Source organism: Stegodyphus dumicola, chromosome X2, assembly GCF_044657685.1.
Source record: "Stegodyphus dumicola isolate Sdum_Otavi_A_Nest chromosome X2, ASM4465768v1".
Taxonomy (NCBI): Eukaryota; Metazoa; Arthropoda; class Arachnida; order Araneae; family Eresidae; genus Stegodyphus; species Stegodyphus dumicola.
Window position 1 is genome coordinate 123,509,235 of NC_140781.1, and position 15,345 is coordinate 123,524,579.

Genomic DNA, 15,345 nt, shown 5'->3' on the forward strand with positions numbered 1-15,345 from the left:
ATTACAGTAATTAACGGTATTTTGCCAAATATAGTTATATTGAATGGTTAGCCAAGATAACTTATTATTTTGTTTAATTTACTGCAAAATAACAAGGCATTTATAAAAAAGAAAAATGTTTAAAAGATGTACGAGCATGGGGGAAGGACACAGCAAAATTGGAAATTTCAAGCAAGAGCAGGACTGGTTACTTATTTTTACTACATGAAGTGTATAAAAAACGAGGGGACAAACCATTTTCATATTTAACGTTTGTTTCTGAATTCGGCCACAAGTTTTATTGCCATTTATTTCTCAAAAATAAATTTTAAATGCGAATTATTTAAAAATCGAAACAACGGAAAACCGAATTCAGAACACAAAAAGGGGGGGAGAATATTTTGCCATTTACCAAACAAATTCAATTTTTTCAATGAAGTTTATAAAGTATCAGATTCCCCCCTCCCCCCCGTAATTTTGAAGTTTGATAATCATAATATATACTTGCCGCCAACGATGTATTAACAGTTCAATTTGATTTATTTAATACTGCACAAAATACGATTCAAAAAGCAGCAATAAACTTCTTTTAACTTTAAAAATGCACTGTATGAATTCTTATCATTTTAACAAGCAAATACAATAAAGTGTTAGGGTAAACATACATTAAAAAAAGTTAATAAGATATAAAGGATTGCAAAATTTAACTTACCAGACTTTTTAACTGAAAACAGAAAAACGAGCTCTCTTAAGCTCTCTTGAGGCAGAACTTCAACTCTTTCTTCCATTCCAAATGCGCATGCGATTCTTTGTGCGAGGCGCTGAATTCAATGCAAACAGAGATGCTGGAAACTTTCTTTGCTTTTCTGAAAAACAATCTGATTGGCACTGTGAAAATACTATGCCAGCTGCCTGAATGCGCACATGTGATACATAATTCGCCAAGAACATGATCGCTTTTAACATTGGTGCGAAAATTGCCTTTTGGGGAATCGCCATTATGAAATTACGATTTTTCCAGATTTTGACTAAAATAGTTAAATTCCCTGACGTTTTACAGTTTTCCAGGTAGCTTGGCAACCCTGTTGACAGTTCAGATAATTATCTATATTTTTTCATACGAGGAAAAATATCAGTAGCTCTCTTAGCAATAGGTATATTTTCACAAAACTTGGAAGTGGGAAAGTCGTACAGTTAGTGATGGCAATATAATCTGCTGACTGAGCAGGACTATCTTTAAATAAATATCCTATGCATAATAAAAAAATATTCTATGCATATCCATGGAGGAAATATTCTATGTGTATCTTTAAATAATGCATTTAGATTTCAGTCAGCTCTATGCACAGCTCTAAAGGCACCATGAGCGACATGCAAACAACAGGACCCAATATCTAATATATGACAGTCATTACTATTTGCTAAATTTTTAAATTGGCATTTGGTTCATCCAAGAATACCTGAAGCAATTTCTTTTTATGTAGTTCTGAAGTTCCGTCAAAAACATCTTTGCAGTACATTTGGTAGCAGCAGTGCACCCCCCCCCCTGGAAATTGATGTTAGGTATCTTGTACTCACTTCATTGCTTCCATTACAGCAAAATCTAACAAAAAGATCCTTTTGACAGCTCTGGATAATTCACTTTAAAGCTTCATTGAAACATATTACAAATTTGGTGTTCTTAAGATAAAAAATGAGTCTTTTTTTTTTTTAAGCATACAGCTAAACCTAATGACGCCTAAATATGACATTTTTGTACACCCCATGGTTATAGTTTTATTGCTGTCATCAAACATTTTCTAGAACATAACAACAGCTTCATTAAATGCATTATAAGAAACATGTGAACAAACAAATTTCATAGTTAACAGTAATTGCACAGTTAAAACATTGTCCTTGACAAGGAATGAGTTTAAATTTAATGATTCAGCAACTGATGCTGGAGACTGCCGTGGTTCAGAACTGTTTTTTTCTGTACAGATTTTTTTTAAAAAATTTTCTGAGTTCATCCTCATAGAAATGATTTTCTTGCACTTTACAAAGCATGATTTTTTTTTTCCAATATCTTGCCATATTAGGAGCTCCTTCAGTAAGTTGCAATCGTGGACTCCACTGAAGCTTGAGATCAGAATCTAGCCAATTTGGATTACAAAATGTCTTTTTCGCAGACATTTTACAGCTAAAAGGAGGGGAAAAGAAATATATTCAAGAATATTTCAAAATAAATTCAAGTATTTTATATTTATTTAGCAGCATATCTAAGTAAAAAATATGTGCACTAAATTTCATGATATATGCCACAATGCTTACACAGTTTCAAGAGCATGAGAAAACTGCCTCGAATTTGATAGTATTATTAACTAATAATAAATAAATTTAGAGGTAAGAAGCCATGTTAAAGTATATGAATCGCGTTAAATTAAAATTATTTGAAGACTGAAAGATTAAAAATTGAATTACAATAATCAACAGTATTTTAAACGGCTAGCTTAGATGACTGGTTACTATTGATTTTTAAATGTTACAGCAAAATGACAAATAAGGGATTTATTAAAAAGAAAGATTAAGAAGATTTTGTTTTGAACGAGAATGGGGGGGGGATAGAGCAAATTGGGAAATTTCAAGGGGAAAAAGGATTGATTACTTATTCTTATTTCATTAAGTGTGTAAAAAAAGAAGGGCAAACATTATTGTATTTAAAGCATTTGTATCTGAATTCGGACCTGAGTTTCACCATCAATTGTTTCCAGAAAATAAAATCTTCAACACAAATTATTTAAAAATTGAAACAAGGGAAAAAAAATCAATATTTTGACACTCATCTAACAAATTTAAGTTCTTTTTAATGTAATTTATAAAATATCAGATTTTCTTGCATAATTCAAACTTATATAATCATGATATATCCATGCTGCCAACTATGTTAAAAAGCTTAACAGTTCAATTTAATTTTTTTAAGAATTCAAAATATGATCCCAAAAGAATCAATACACTTTTTAAAAATGCACTGCATAAATTCTTATCATTTCAACAAGCAAATACACTGAAAGGCCAAAACATTATGACCACCTACTCAATAACGTGTTGTGTAACCTCTGGCCTGCAAAACAGCTGCAACTCACCTTGGCATGAAAGCCACAAGTTCTCAGTCTATGCAGCGGTCACACAAGGTCGAGATATTCTGACATGCTGGTGTTTGAGCTCAGAGCTGCCACTCCACGGCATCCCAAATGTACTCTATCTGGTTAAGATCTGGTAAGTTAGGTGGCCATGATGTTTGTTGGAATTCATCCTTATGCTCTTCAAACCACTTGAACACAATCTGAGCTTAGTGACATAGAGCGTTGTGTCCTGCTGAAAAATTCCATTTCCATGACAAATGCCATGTATGGATGTAAGTGATCCACAATTATGTTCAGATAGTCAAAAGCTTTCATGGTGTACTACTAAGGTTTCCAGAGAACATCCCCCAAAGCATAATACCACCCATCACCAGCCTGTGTATCACCTGGGGTATGGGGGCCAGCAACTGTTCGCATGGAAGACAGCGGACGCTGACTCAACCATCGACTTGATGAATGAAAAACTGCAATTCATCCAACTAGGCAATTGTCTTCCATGTGTGCGTGGTGCAGTCTGAATACTCGCAAGTCTCCCTGTAGGCATAGTTGACAAGAGTGCTTGGTCAACAGACACACACGAATGACATCCAACAGTGTTCACTGAACTGTCTGTTCCTAAACACTTGCACTCAGACCTGCATCATATTGGGCTGTCAGCTGAGCCACTGTCTTGTGCTAATTTTGCTGTACCAAGTGGAAGTGGGTCAGTCTTTGATGTCTTTTTACTTCCTTGTATGAAGCAAAAAGGAAGTATTGTAATCGTGAAAAGTTTCAGGCAGCATATTTTAACGAAAATATTCATTCTGACAGCTATCGAATGGAATTTAACGATGTTTTTGCGTGATATCTGTACGTAAGAACAGAATAAAAGACTCTTTTCTTCCAAAAAAATTATAAAACTGCTCTAAAATGAATTTTGAAGAGAATTTTTCGTGGCGTCTGTACGAACATATCTCGCATAACTCAAAAACGAGTAGCCTTAGAACGTTGAAATTTTATATCTAGGACTGCTATAACATGCAGATGTACACCTCATATTTTGGTTTCAATCGGCCACACCAAACATATAAAAATATATTTATATATATATCCACTCTGCTACCCGGCTCAGCAATCTCAGTTTCTTTACTCTTATATGTTTGTAAATTGTACATTTTTTGCTTTAAAAATGATTGAATTATGTTGTTCTTATCTTCCGGTTAAGGTTTTTATGCCTTTAGTAAATCTGTATGCAATAATCAAGACAGAATATCACGCCAAAATATTTCAAAATAATTTTAAAATTTTGAAAATATTACGCTAATTTTTGTTGTTTGACTTCTAAATCTGTATGCAATATTTTTAGAATTAAAAACTATTTTAAAGTTGTTTAAGTGCCGCTAAGCCTAATAATTTTTTTGATGACGGCCATTGCTCGTTTACATTTGAAACAGCAGAACAGTGGATTTGTTGCCAATCTGTAACACCTTCATTTATTATTGCGAATTAAATCGTGCTTAATCCTTTCTGGAATTTTTTCGAGGAAATAAGTGTTTAAGATTTACTTCGTAATTTTTATTACAGATATTTTGAGTTTTTATGTATTTTTGCCTTGTCGCGAAGTGAGAACTGAATTAATTGAATGAGAAATACTCAATCGTCTGTGAAAAACTGTTTCTTTCTTGTTTTGTTTGATTAATTTCTTTTATATACCGTTTTAGCTTTATTATAGTATTTGAATAGAACATGTGGCAACAATTAGATAATTCTTTAAATGATATAAATTTTGTGCATTCTGAGTTATAACATGAATGAAATATAATACTGTTAAGTGAACCTAGTGCCAGAGTGTCGCTATGGTAAACAAATAGAGTGAATTTTAAAGAATGCATTTATTCTATTGTGGTTTATGCGCTGTCGGAGAAGTAGATTTAATTCAATCCAATAAGTTTAAATGAAATTCAAGAAAAATGCGTATAATTTAATATTCCATACAAGGAAGTCATGTGGTGTACACATCAGATTTTTTCTAAAATGCATGGACGTCCAACACTCTGGCATCAACTGTTGCTTTCACTGTCATTTATCCACTTTGCATAAATACTAGCAACGGCATTTCGTGAACAACCTACCAGTTGAGTAATTTTGGATATACTTGCTCTATGTATTCGGCCATTACAATATGCCCTCTGTCAAATTTACTAAGATCAGCAGCTTTTCAAAACACTCGTAAAAGTAAGTGCAAAAATGATTCATTACCTTCTCCAGCAGCAGTTAAATACAATTCCCATTTAATCATGTACCCTCCACCTCATCCAGACGAGTGCACTGATAATGAGGGGAAGGTCATAATGTTTTGGCTCATCAGTGTACAACAGTGTGTTAAGCAAACGTACATTTAAAAAAAATTATTTAATAATGTATATGAGATACAAATTTCACTTACCAGATTTTTTTAACTGCAGATGATAACAGAAAAATGGGCTCTCTAAACCAACAAGTAGAATTTTCTTTTGTTCAATAGCTTTTCCTGGTATTCCAGGTAGAGTGCAACCCTGTTTATTTCTGGCATTAGAATTCAAATACAGATAAAATATTTAGTTAGGCTTATTACTGAAACGTGCAATTAAATAATGATGCTGAAAAATGCATCTATAATATAGAGCATATTATAATAATAAACAAAATTTTATGATAATTTTATTTATTTTTTTAGCTTTTCCGCAATATGTTTATTCACAATAACTGCTAAGCAATGATAACTAATACCTCTCATGAACCTAACCAATTCTGATTAAGCCACCACAGAAAATGTCAGTGATACCAAATGCTGCTATTCAATTATGTTTACTACCGGGCACTCTCAGAGGTGGTTGTTATGAAGTTTCCCTATAGTTACATAGATCTCTGCTTCTAACTTTTTAAAACTACATTTCTAGTATACCTGCATGTTCCCTCCTCTCCTCAATGAATGATTTATATAGGCTTGTTGTAACAGCGGTTGCATACATTCCACATATTTTTATAATCAAATCGGTTGAGTGAGCTTCTTGTGTAAGGAAGAAAAGATGCTAATGCCTTAGAGCACAATTCAAAAACAAATACATAATTTTATTTATTATTGATAGCTTTTGCCATTAAAGAAGCTAGATCACATGCTGGTCTCATAGCAGTGTCCCAAATACAGAATGTTTTCTAAAATCCCAGAATGCACTTTGCAACGGCAAAAACTATAAAGTTCCAGATAGTACTGTCATCGTTTGGGGGAAAAGGGAACAGTTCCCCCACAGGCTGACGAGAACAGAGCTTTGATTTCCTTTTCTTACTCTAAGATGTCTTTATATTGTAGCTAAATAATAGTAGCCACACTTAATACTTTATATCAGAGACTCTTTTTGTCCCATACAACCCTTTCATCATTGCAAGATGATGATTCTCTCCCCCTTCTACTTTCCAAAAATTGAAAAGTACATATGCATTTTTTTAATTTAGATTCTTTTTTATTGTGTTTTACATATTAAATAAAAAAGCACAGAAAATTTTCATAGCTACAACTTCAATAAAAGTCGTTTTTTAGTCATAAACTAAAACTAGATACTTAACACATAAATAAGTCTGACTGCATCCCTCCTGAAACTATGAAATTCACCCTGAAAAGGAATTCTCCTGGTTGAAAACTTCTGCTTTATATTCTTAGCTTGTTTATTTCCATTTTACAAGAGAAAGCTTCAGGAACACATGCTAAGATATTTAAGAATTTATTACACACACACACACACACAAGAAAAAAAAAAAAGGTAAACCATAATGAAATCCGCATTTTAGACTCAATTTACCAAACTTAGTTTTTATTATATTGTGGGAACAATACCTGTAAACAAGTTCGATGAAAAAAATTCTTTTTACAACATGGTGGGTATAGACATGAACCTAATTCATCATGAGAAACACGTGTGTAACATATATGGCAATGTAAATCCTCATCTTGCACTTTAATCTCTTTCTGTTTCGGCTTATGATCTTTACAAAACGAGCTATGAAACAAAAGATAAAAAGTATTAGTAAGCAGTTAAATTTTCATAATTATTTATAAGTCATAATTTTCAAACAATGCACATTCAGAAATGCTACATTTAAATTTCTGGTTATAAGGATTTCACAGCTTAACACTTTACCGACCAGCCGTCGATTAATCGACGTTTTGTTCTCAGCGCATACCGACCGGCCGTCGATTAATTGACGTTTGCTCCCCAGCGCTTACCGACCGGTCGTCGATTAATCAACTTTTGATCCCCAGCGCTTACTGACCGGTCGTCGATTAATTGACTTTTGATCTTTCTGTTATATTTGGTTAGGTTAGATTGACAAATAGCAAGCATTTCACATTCTTTATTCAGATAATCAGTGCTTTATCCTAAGCTTTAGCCCTTAGAAATGAATGGAAAGGATAGTCTCGGCGAGTTTTATCTCGACGATTTGTCAGATTGTCTTGACTGCCGTTCAGCAAATAGTACTGATGACGAAAGTGATAGCAGTAGTACAGCCATTAGAAAGCGACGTCCTGTACCGCTAATATACAGTGATTCAGAAGACAACAATGATACATGGTCAACGAACGACAAGAGTATAATTTTGGAACCTTTCGAAGGCAGCTCTGACGTAAAAATTATGCCAAGTTCCTCCGAAAGCGTAATGGATATTGTGAATTTATTCATTGGAAGTGACCTGATTGAGCACTTCATGAGGGAGTCTAATAGATATCATTATCAAATTGTGTAAAAATATAGAATTACATCAAAAACGAAAAAATGAAAAGACGTCACGGTGACTGAAATGAAGAAATTTTTGGGCCTGTTCATTATCATGGGACAAGTAAAGAAGGACGTTCTCTACGATTATTGGTCTACAGACCGATCTATAGAAACGCCGTTCTTCTCGAAGGTTATGAGCAGGAACAGATTTTTACAAATAATCAAAGCTGGCATTTTTGTAATAATAATGATATTTCTCCCAATTTGCATAGGCTGGTGAAGGTCCAGCCTGTCCTTGATTATTTCAAGGAAAAATTTAACAACATATATAAACCAGATCAACAATTGTTTCTAGATGAATGTTTAATTCCGTGGAGAGGTAGACTGTCAATCAAAACTATAATCCAGCAAAAATTACAAAATATGGTTAGACTGCTGTCTGAAGCTCGTACAGGATACGTATCCAACTTTTGTGTGTATGCCGCTGATGGAAAAAAATTAGAAGATACAGTATTATCGGTCAATGGACTGTATAAGAACATGTGGCACCATATATATATCAAGATAATTATTATAATAGTGTCAACATAGCTAAAAATTTTTTTAAAAATAAATTGCGAGTGTGCGGGACGATTTGAAAGAACAGAAGTCTTCCTCAAATACTTCAAACGGTCAAGCTTTCAAGAGGCCAACATCAATTTCTTAGAAATGGCCATATTTTTTCGACAAATATTGTTATATGGATTATGGAATAATGGTAAAAGGAATGTAAACATGATATCAACAATACATTCTGCACAAATGGCGGAATCTAGAAACAGAAGCAGGACATCAGATTGCCCCATACAGAAGCCTATTTCAATAATAGATTATAATAAATATATGAAGGGCATAGATCGGCCTATTACTCAATATCTGTCCTATTACTCAATTTTTAGGAAAACAAAAAAAAATGGAAGAAACGTGTCGTAATGTGCACTTTTTAACTCCTTTAAAGTATATACAACTCTGAATGGACAGAAGATTACATATAAAAATTGTCTGCACAAAGCGGCACTTTCATTGATAGAAGACTGCGAAACTGAAGAACAAGGTAAGAATCTACCTAATTCCAAACCCACAAGAACCACATCCCGATTTGTTCATCCCGGAAGACTGGCAAATTTCCGAAAGCATAAACTAATAAATATAGTGACCAGCGGTCAATGTAAAAAACCCCTACGACAATGCAGAGTAAAAAAAAACTAAGCAGAACAGGTTTCGCTTGTAAATACTGCAACGTCCCACTACACAAAGGTGACTGTTTCGAGCGCTATCATAGTTTAAAAAAATATTAAACCACTTCTTTTTTCGACAAATATTGTTATATGGATTATGGTATATTTTATGTAAATAATAAACTGAAAACGATTGTAATAGATAAAATAAATATTGTTTAACACTAATATGATTAAAGTAAAAGATTTTATTAAATTTCGTTACCCTACAATAACACGAAGCGTACAATTTTACCAGAGTTTCAGAAAAGCGCATATATTCCCGCGCGTCAGTCTAGGCCGAAACCGAGCCGGTGTCTTGGACGATCTATGGCTGCTGAGTGGGCGGTGAAAGGGCATAGTATGTTCGAACCGCTACCAGTCGGTAAAGTGTTAAAAAGTTTTTATTACTTTTTGCGGTAAAAAATAAATACATAAAGTAAATAAAAGTGGGAACATTGTAATAAATTCATTGTTTAATTAATTTGGCTTATTCTAAACTAGTAAAGCTTTAAAATTGCAAATAATTAACCAATACAGATAAATAACTTAATTAAAAAAAAGTCAGTATAAAAACAAGCCTATCAGACATAACAACACCTCAGTGCATTGGAAGCAGTTCTCTTGAATCCACTTTAAGATTGGTGATTAGTTGACTTATTAACAAAGGCACATGAGGACTCTGGTTATTTGAACATGTCAAAGCCCAAAAGGGATTCCTTCATGGCGGATGGCAGGCCTTTAATGGGAAATTAGCTTGTATTTACATTACAAAAGGGGGAAAACCTAGAAAATACAGCCTGTCCATTCACAAAAAAATTAAACTTTAGTTAAATATATATTAGTGCAACCACCTTCATAAGGTTTTTCAATTCTTTACCAAAGAAAAAGAATAATGGCATACAAATTGCAAAAAATTATTTATTACACACACACACAGATATATAATTTTTATCTGATTTTGTTTGTTTTATGTTTTAACTTGTTCCTTGGTTTGATTTTCATATGTTTTAATTTTTCAAGTGTTACATCGATAGGTATTTTACTGTATTTTTTGCCATTACTAGTTTCCAACGCTTAGTATTTTACTGTGTTTATTTTCTCGTGTAGCATAATTTCTCACCCTTCAATGACATTGTTTTTTTAAAATGTGTTGAACTTTTTTGGAGCCACAGCTCCTGGTAACTTTTAGGCGAGCTTACTACAATTTCTAATTTACTTAATTTTGCAGCATATTGCGCAAAAAATTATCTAGACCAAATTGGTCATACAGTATTGTACTTACTACCTTGCTTGTTAATATTATATATATATATATATATACACGTATATATGTTTAATAAATAGTTTTACACACACATATATATACAATCAATTTACTAAAGAAATATTGATTATATTATCTCCTAAGATTAATTTTGGTAGAATTATCTAAAAAGAGTGAATATATATTACACATGTATGTATACAATCAAACTACATTATGATGAACCTGACTTCTAATTACCCCTCATATAATGAATGCTTTTTAGTCCTGTCCAATTTCCTGCATGCTTAATGCTATTTTATGAAGAACAGCAAGCCTCCAAATGTATGAAAATCAGAAATAACAAACTTTATTGATATCTTTGACTTAATCTTATATTTTTCATATTTATTCCATAATTTTTACAAGTTTTAACTGAAAAATTACTAACTCCAAAAATTATCCATGTTTAGGATATTAAGATCCATATTCCTTCAATGTGAGGATAGTGAAGAGAAGAGAAAAGGAAAAAAAAAAAAAAAAAACTTTTAAAAGCACCAAGTCTGAAATCTGGAATCATCTATAAATTTCTGGATTTTAGACTCAGTTTAAATCTAGAATGGCAACATGTAAAAATTATGTAATAAAAATATTCTTTATTAATATTTCTTTAAGAAAGAGATACTTTGTATAAAGAAAGATTCTTCATGAAAGACTATCACATGAAATAAAAATGTGACTCGAAGACAAATGGCAATATTTTCAGTATTTAGAACTACACTACAGATATTTCCCTTAAGGAATTGCCATTACAATCAAGATTTGAGTTATATTATCTTCATTACCATTTCTGCTTATATTCCATCAACCGGAAATCATCATCATGAAATCCGGTAGCCAGCCATAGATTATGCCAGGCATTTTTGACAATTTCAACAGACACTTCCTCTCCAATCTTGAATTACCCTACCCATCAGATTTTATATTAAAATATATCTGAAATTCTATGATGGTCTTATTGCTGCATAGGTTTTTAAAAAGCTACTTTATATCTGCATTCTAGTATGCACAAAATTCCGACATCCACTGGCTGATTGACAGAAAATGGGGACATAATCATTTATTAAACTGTAATTTCAATAAGATTGAAATAATAGACGACAGAAAATAATAAGCTGCTTCAAATCAGAAAGTTGAGGAAGAGTGAATTTGCTACATTAACTGAACTTAAGTTCCTCAGAATCTTATTCTTTTTATTACATTCTTTCATTTGTTCTCCCTTTCCTGCTATTATCCTGATAAATAAAAAGCAGTATGAATAACATCCCAATCCAAATAAATGTTTTGGAGCTTCACTTACTGTTTAAGCCAGAAAAATGTTACCCTCTCCCACATCCACTGAAGGGCTTGAAAAAAGACATAGATGGTCATGACAATACAACATCAAATGATGTATTTTCATTGGCCACGGTGTGATTCCTTAGTCAGTGGGTGTTCTGAAAGTGACACACTTGTACAGGAATCTTAGTGGAGAGAAAAATCACTTTTATGGCCGACCTGCCTTTTCTTCATATTCTCCCTTTCTACACTGCATAAGGAAAAAAAAAATTGCTGGAGGTTCAGAGATCCAGATGTTAGAACACAGCCACTCGACTGCATTATTGTTCTTTTATCATAATTACAGCCTCATTTTCCTATGTGTTCTCAAATGGTATGTAAAGCAGATGTAACACCTAATTTTAGAACCAAGACACACATATAATTAGCATATCTTAGGCCACTATATGATGTCCATAATCATTGATTCAAAGAACTCAAATGCACTCTCCAATTCCATCCAAATTCTTCGCCGAGCTGTTAGACAGATGCCTGTTCAAGGCTAATGCTATGATGGAAATTTTTTAATTTTTGCTATTTAAAGAGAGGAAGCGGTGAATAGATTCTTATGAGCTTGGGACTTTGTTGGTTGGGAAATGAAAATTTTTTATCCTTATTGGTTTATGTTGGTTTATATTTAAAATACTGTAGAAGTTTTGTCCTTCTGAATGAGAAGGCATTGCATTCTTTACTTTTGTGAGATTTAGGATATTATTTATAAGGGCTGTTGTACATTTGCTTTGCTTTGCAACCATACATATCCTGGAAAAAATCAATACATTCTTACTGAACATCGGAAAGGAAGGAATGCAGATAAATTTATTTTCACTTTCCGCATCTTCCAGCAGCAAAATTTCTCACAATATTTCAACTAACTCTCTTCATTCTGAAACTGGGAAGAAATTTTTGGTGTCAAAAATTCCTCCATATAACAAGCAGAAAATTATACAGTTCTGAATTTAGAAAAAGACAGATTGGATGTAGTCACATTAATATCTGCCCATAACCGTAGTTTATCAATATCTACAGTTAGTACCATATGGGAAAATGGATAATTTCAACTCATGGAAAAAATATAAACGTAAGATAAAATATTTTTAAAAATCTGATGTGGGCAACATACAACTTTCTTGTACAGCCTATTAATATACAATTTTTTGCTGCACTAGGTTTAAACTTATTTCCTTGAACTGTTCTAAATTAATTAACTGATTTATCAAGATAAGTTGAAAATTACATCAAAATTGCAAATTTTGAAATTAAATATCCCAGTAAATTTTTGTTGTATGGAATCAAGCTTCTTCCAGTTTTATTTTTTCATAACGAATATAAAACTTTCCCAAATACAAGCATAGCAACTGAAAGATCACATTAAAAGATAAATTTTGTTATATGTTTTTTTGTTTAATTCTACAATTGGAAGTATATAATTACAAGCAACAATTGTGAAAATAAGGGCTAGGTAAGGACTTTTAAGCCAGGTAATGTGATGTGATGTATTTAATTATGGCAAAGCACACTAGGGCTATCTGCCTAAGGGGAGGGATGCCTTCGTGGAGGACTTTCTAAGGGAAACTGGCTCGTATACACGTTACACATGGGGAAAACCACGAAAACGCCCATGCAGCCAGCCCGTTCGCGGGATTCGAACCTCGGACCGAACTACCAGTGTTTAGCGTCTTTACCGCTCGGCCGCTGGTGGGCCTAAGCCAGGTAATGGGGTGGGTGTATATACATATATGCATCCATTACATGTTGATAAGATGGAGACATTTTTCATTTTGTCACATATTTCTTGAATCTTCTAGAATCGTGGTTCTATAAATCTTGCCTTCAAATCCTTCTAATCTTTCTAAGCTGCAATATCTAAAATCCTAAAAAAAATTATCCCTACCAATTCTGTAACAGCAAAAAGCCAGAAATATTTTGGAAAAAAAAGGGGGGGAAGGGAAAAAGTGTAAAATTAATTTTATAGAGAAAACTGATGCATATTCTGAGAATTTTGAATATTCTGAGACAATTACATGGGAAAAACTCTTACTGTAAAAAAATTAAAAAGTCAAAATTTTTAATTAATTACATAGTTAATTTTGCTTTTGTTAAGAGCCGTTTCATAAATTGTGCTTCATAGCATTATACCTTAATTATTTTTCAAATTCAAAATATTGTATAATAAGTAGCCAAAATGAAACTTTATAATATGACTGTGAAAAATAAAAATATTTTTATTTTAATGTTATTTTTTAAATATAATTTCAATATATTACCATTATTTTAATGAAATTTACCAATGTTACAATGTTTTTTTTAAAAAAAATCGAAAAATTCTCAGATCTTGGAATTAAAAATTTTCTATAGAAACTGATCTTAAAATCGCCAAACTGTTGATAAGTCGCCAAATTTAGAGCTGTTTAACCCCTTAACTGCCGCGGAAAACGTACAAGATTCATTCCCCAGTGCCACGGTTTTTCACATATCCGCGCATAGTTATGCGATTTATTAGGGGGAAAATAAGAGCAAGTTTTACTTTCTAAAAATTGTTTAGTTTCACAAAATAAACAGTAAAAAAAAAAAAATGCATGCACAAAATTTAATATTTTGAGTAAAAATATAATAAAAAGATTAAGTATAATAAAAATGATGTTTTTATAATAAAAAAGGTCCCTATAATGGGGTTTCGATCAATTCATTTTTAGACCAGTAAAGTGTAATATCATGTTTCAGTGTTATATACCTTGTGAAATCAGTATGCCTATAAAAACATATATTTGTTCTGAATTGGTTGAATGCCACGATATTGTTCTTGATTTTTCGTTTGCAAGGTGTTGTTGGTTCTTATATACTCTTCTACAAAACGGTTAGTTTCAGTAGTAATATAAAGCACGAGCAGTTCATCAAAAAATAATTCAAGAAAGATAAATGGGTTTGAAACATCCGTTATATCTTTCTTTATTCCTGGAACCTACTACAAAAAGTAAACGAAAACGGAGGACACAGAATAATAATAAAAAAAAAACGTTTTACTCAAACAACACTAGCCAATACCACGCAGTCATTACTTTCAGCACTTTAGACACGTCCCTCTCTCCAATTTCTCCCCACACTTCTCTGAAATAATATCCTCCTTCACATACTTAGTCAAGGTCATTCTGGTGTTGCATTCCAAAAGTTTGCGAATAGTTTAACGGGTAGTAGTGCAAAGCAACTGATAGTATTTTGTAAGGGCGTATATATACGCTCGGGGCAGTTAACGCATCGGCTGAGCAAGGCGTATATATACGCCCGCGGCAGTTAAGGGGTTAATAAAAGAATTTACATCCCCAAAAAGCGAAAAGTTGTTTAAGAGCTCTTTATTAGGAAAAAAATTAATTTCAAAATGCTTACGTTTCACTTCTTGCTTAGAAACTTGAGTATCCCCTCATTTATATTAGAAATAGAAACAAATTATAACCCATGAACCCATTCAAAAGATAACCATATACGTCAACGAATCGCAAAACACATTCCTCCAAAATGCTAATTCACACACAAAACGGCAGTCATAAAAACTGACAGAAATTTCAGATGATTAAAATTACAGACTTTCTGCTGATTTTGGCCAAAATTAAGTACTTTTAAGGATTCTTAAGGACCAT

At 32.6% G+C, this 15,345-nt stretch overlaps 1 protein-coding gene across 3 annotated transcripts in view; it reads right to left on the bottom strand.

Moving 5' to 3' along the window:
- Positions 1-15,345, bottom strand: part of LOC118202760 (E3 ubiquitin-protein ligase PHF7-like) — a 122,993-nt gene that overhangs the window by 45,963 nt on the left and 61,685 nt on the right. For all 3 annotated transcript variants that reach the window (XM_085809859.1, XM_085809860.1, XM_085809858.1), the window contains exon 6: positions 6,952-7,114. In XM_085809859.1, coding sequence (XP_085665985.1) covers positions 6,952-7,114 — 163 coding nt within the window. The remainder of the gene's footprint in view (positions 1-6,951; positions 7,115-15,345) is intronic.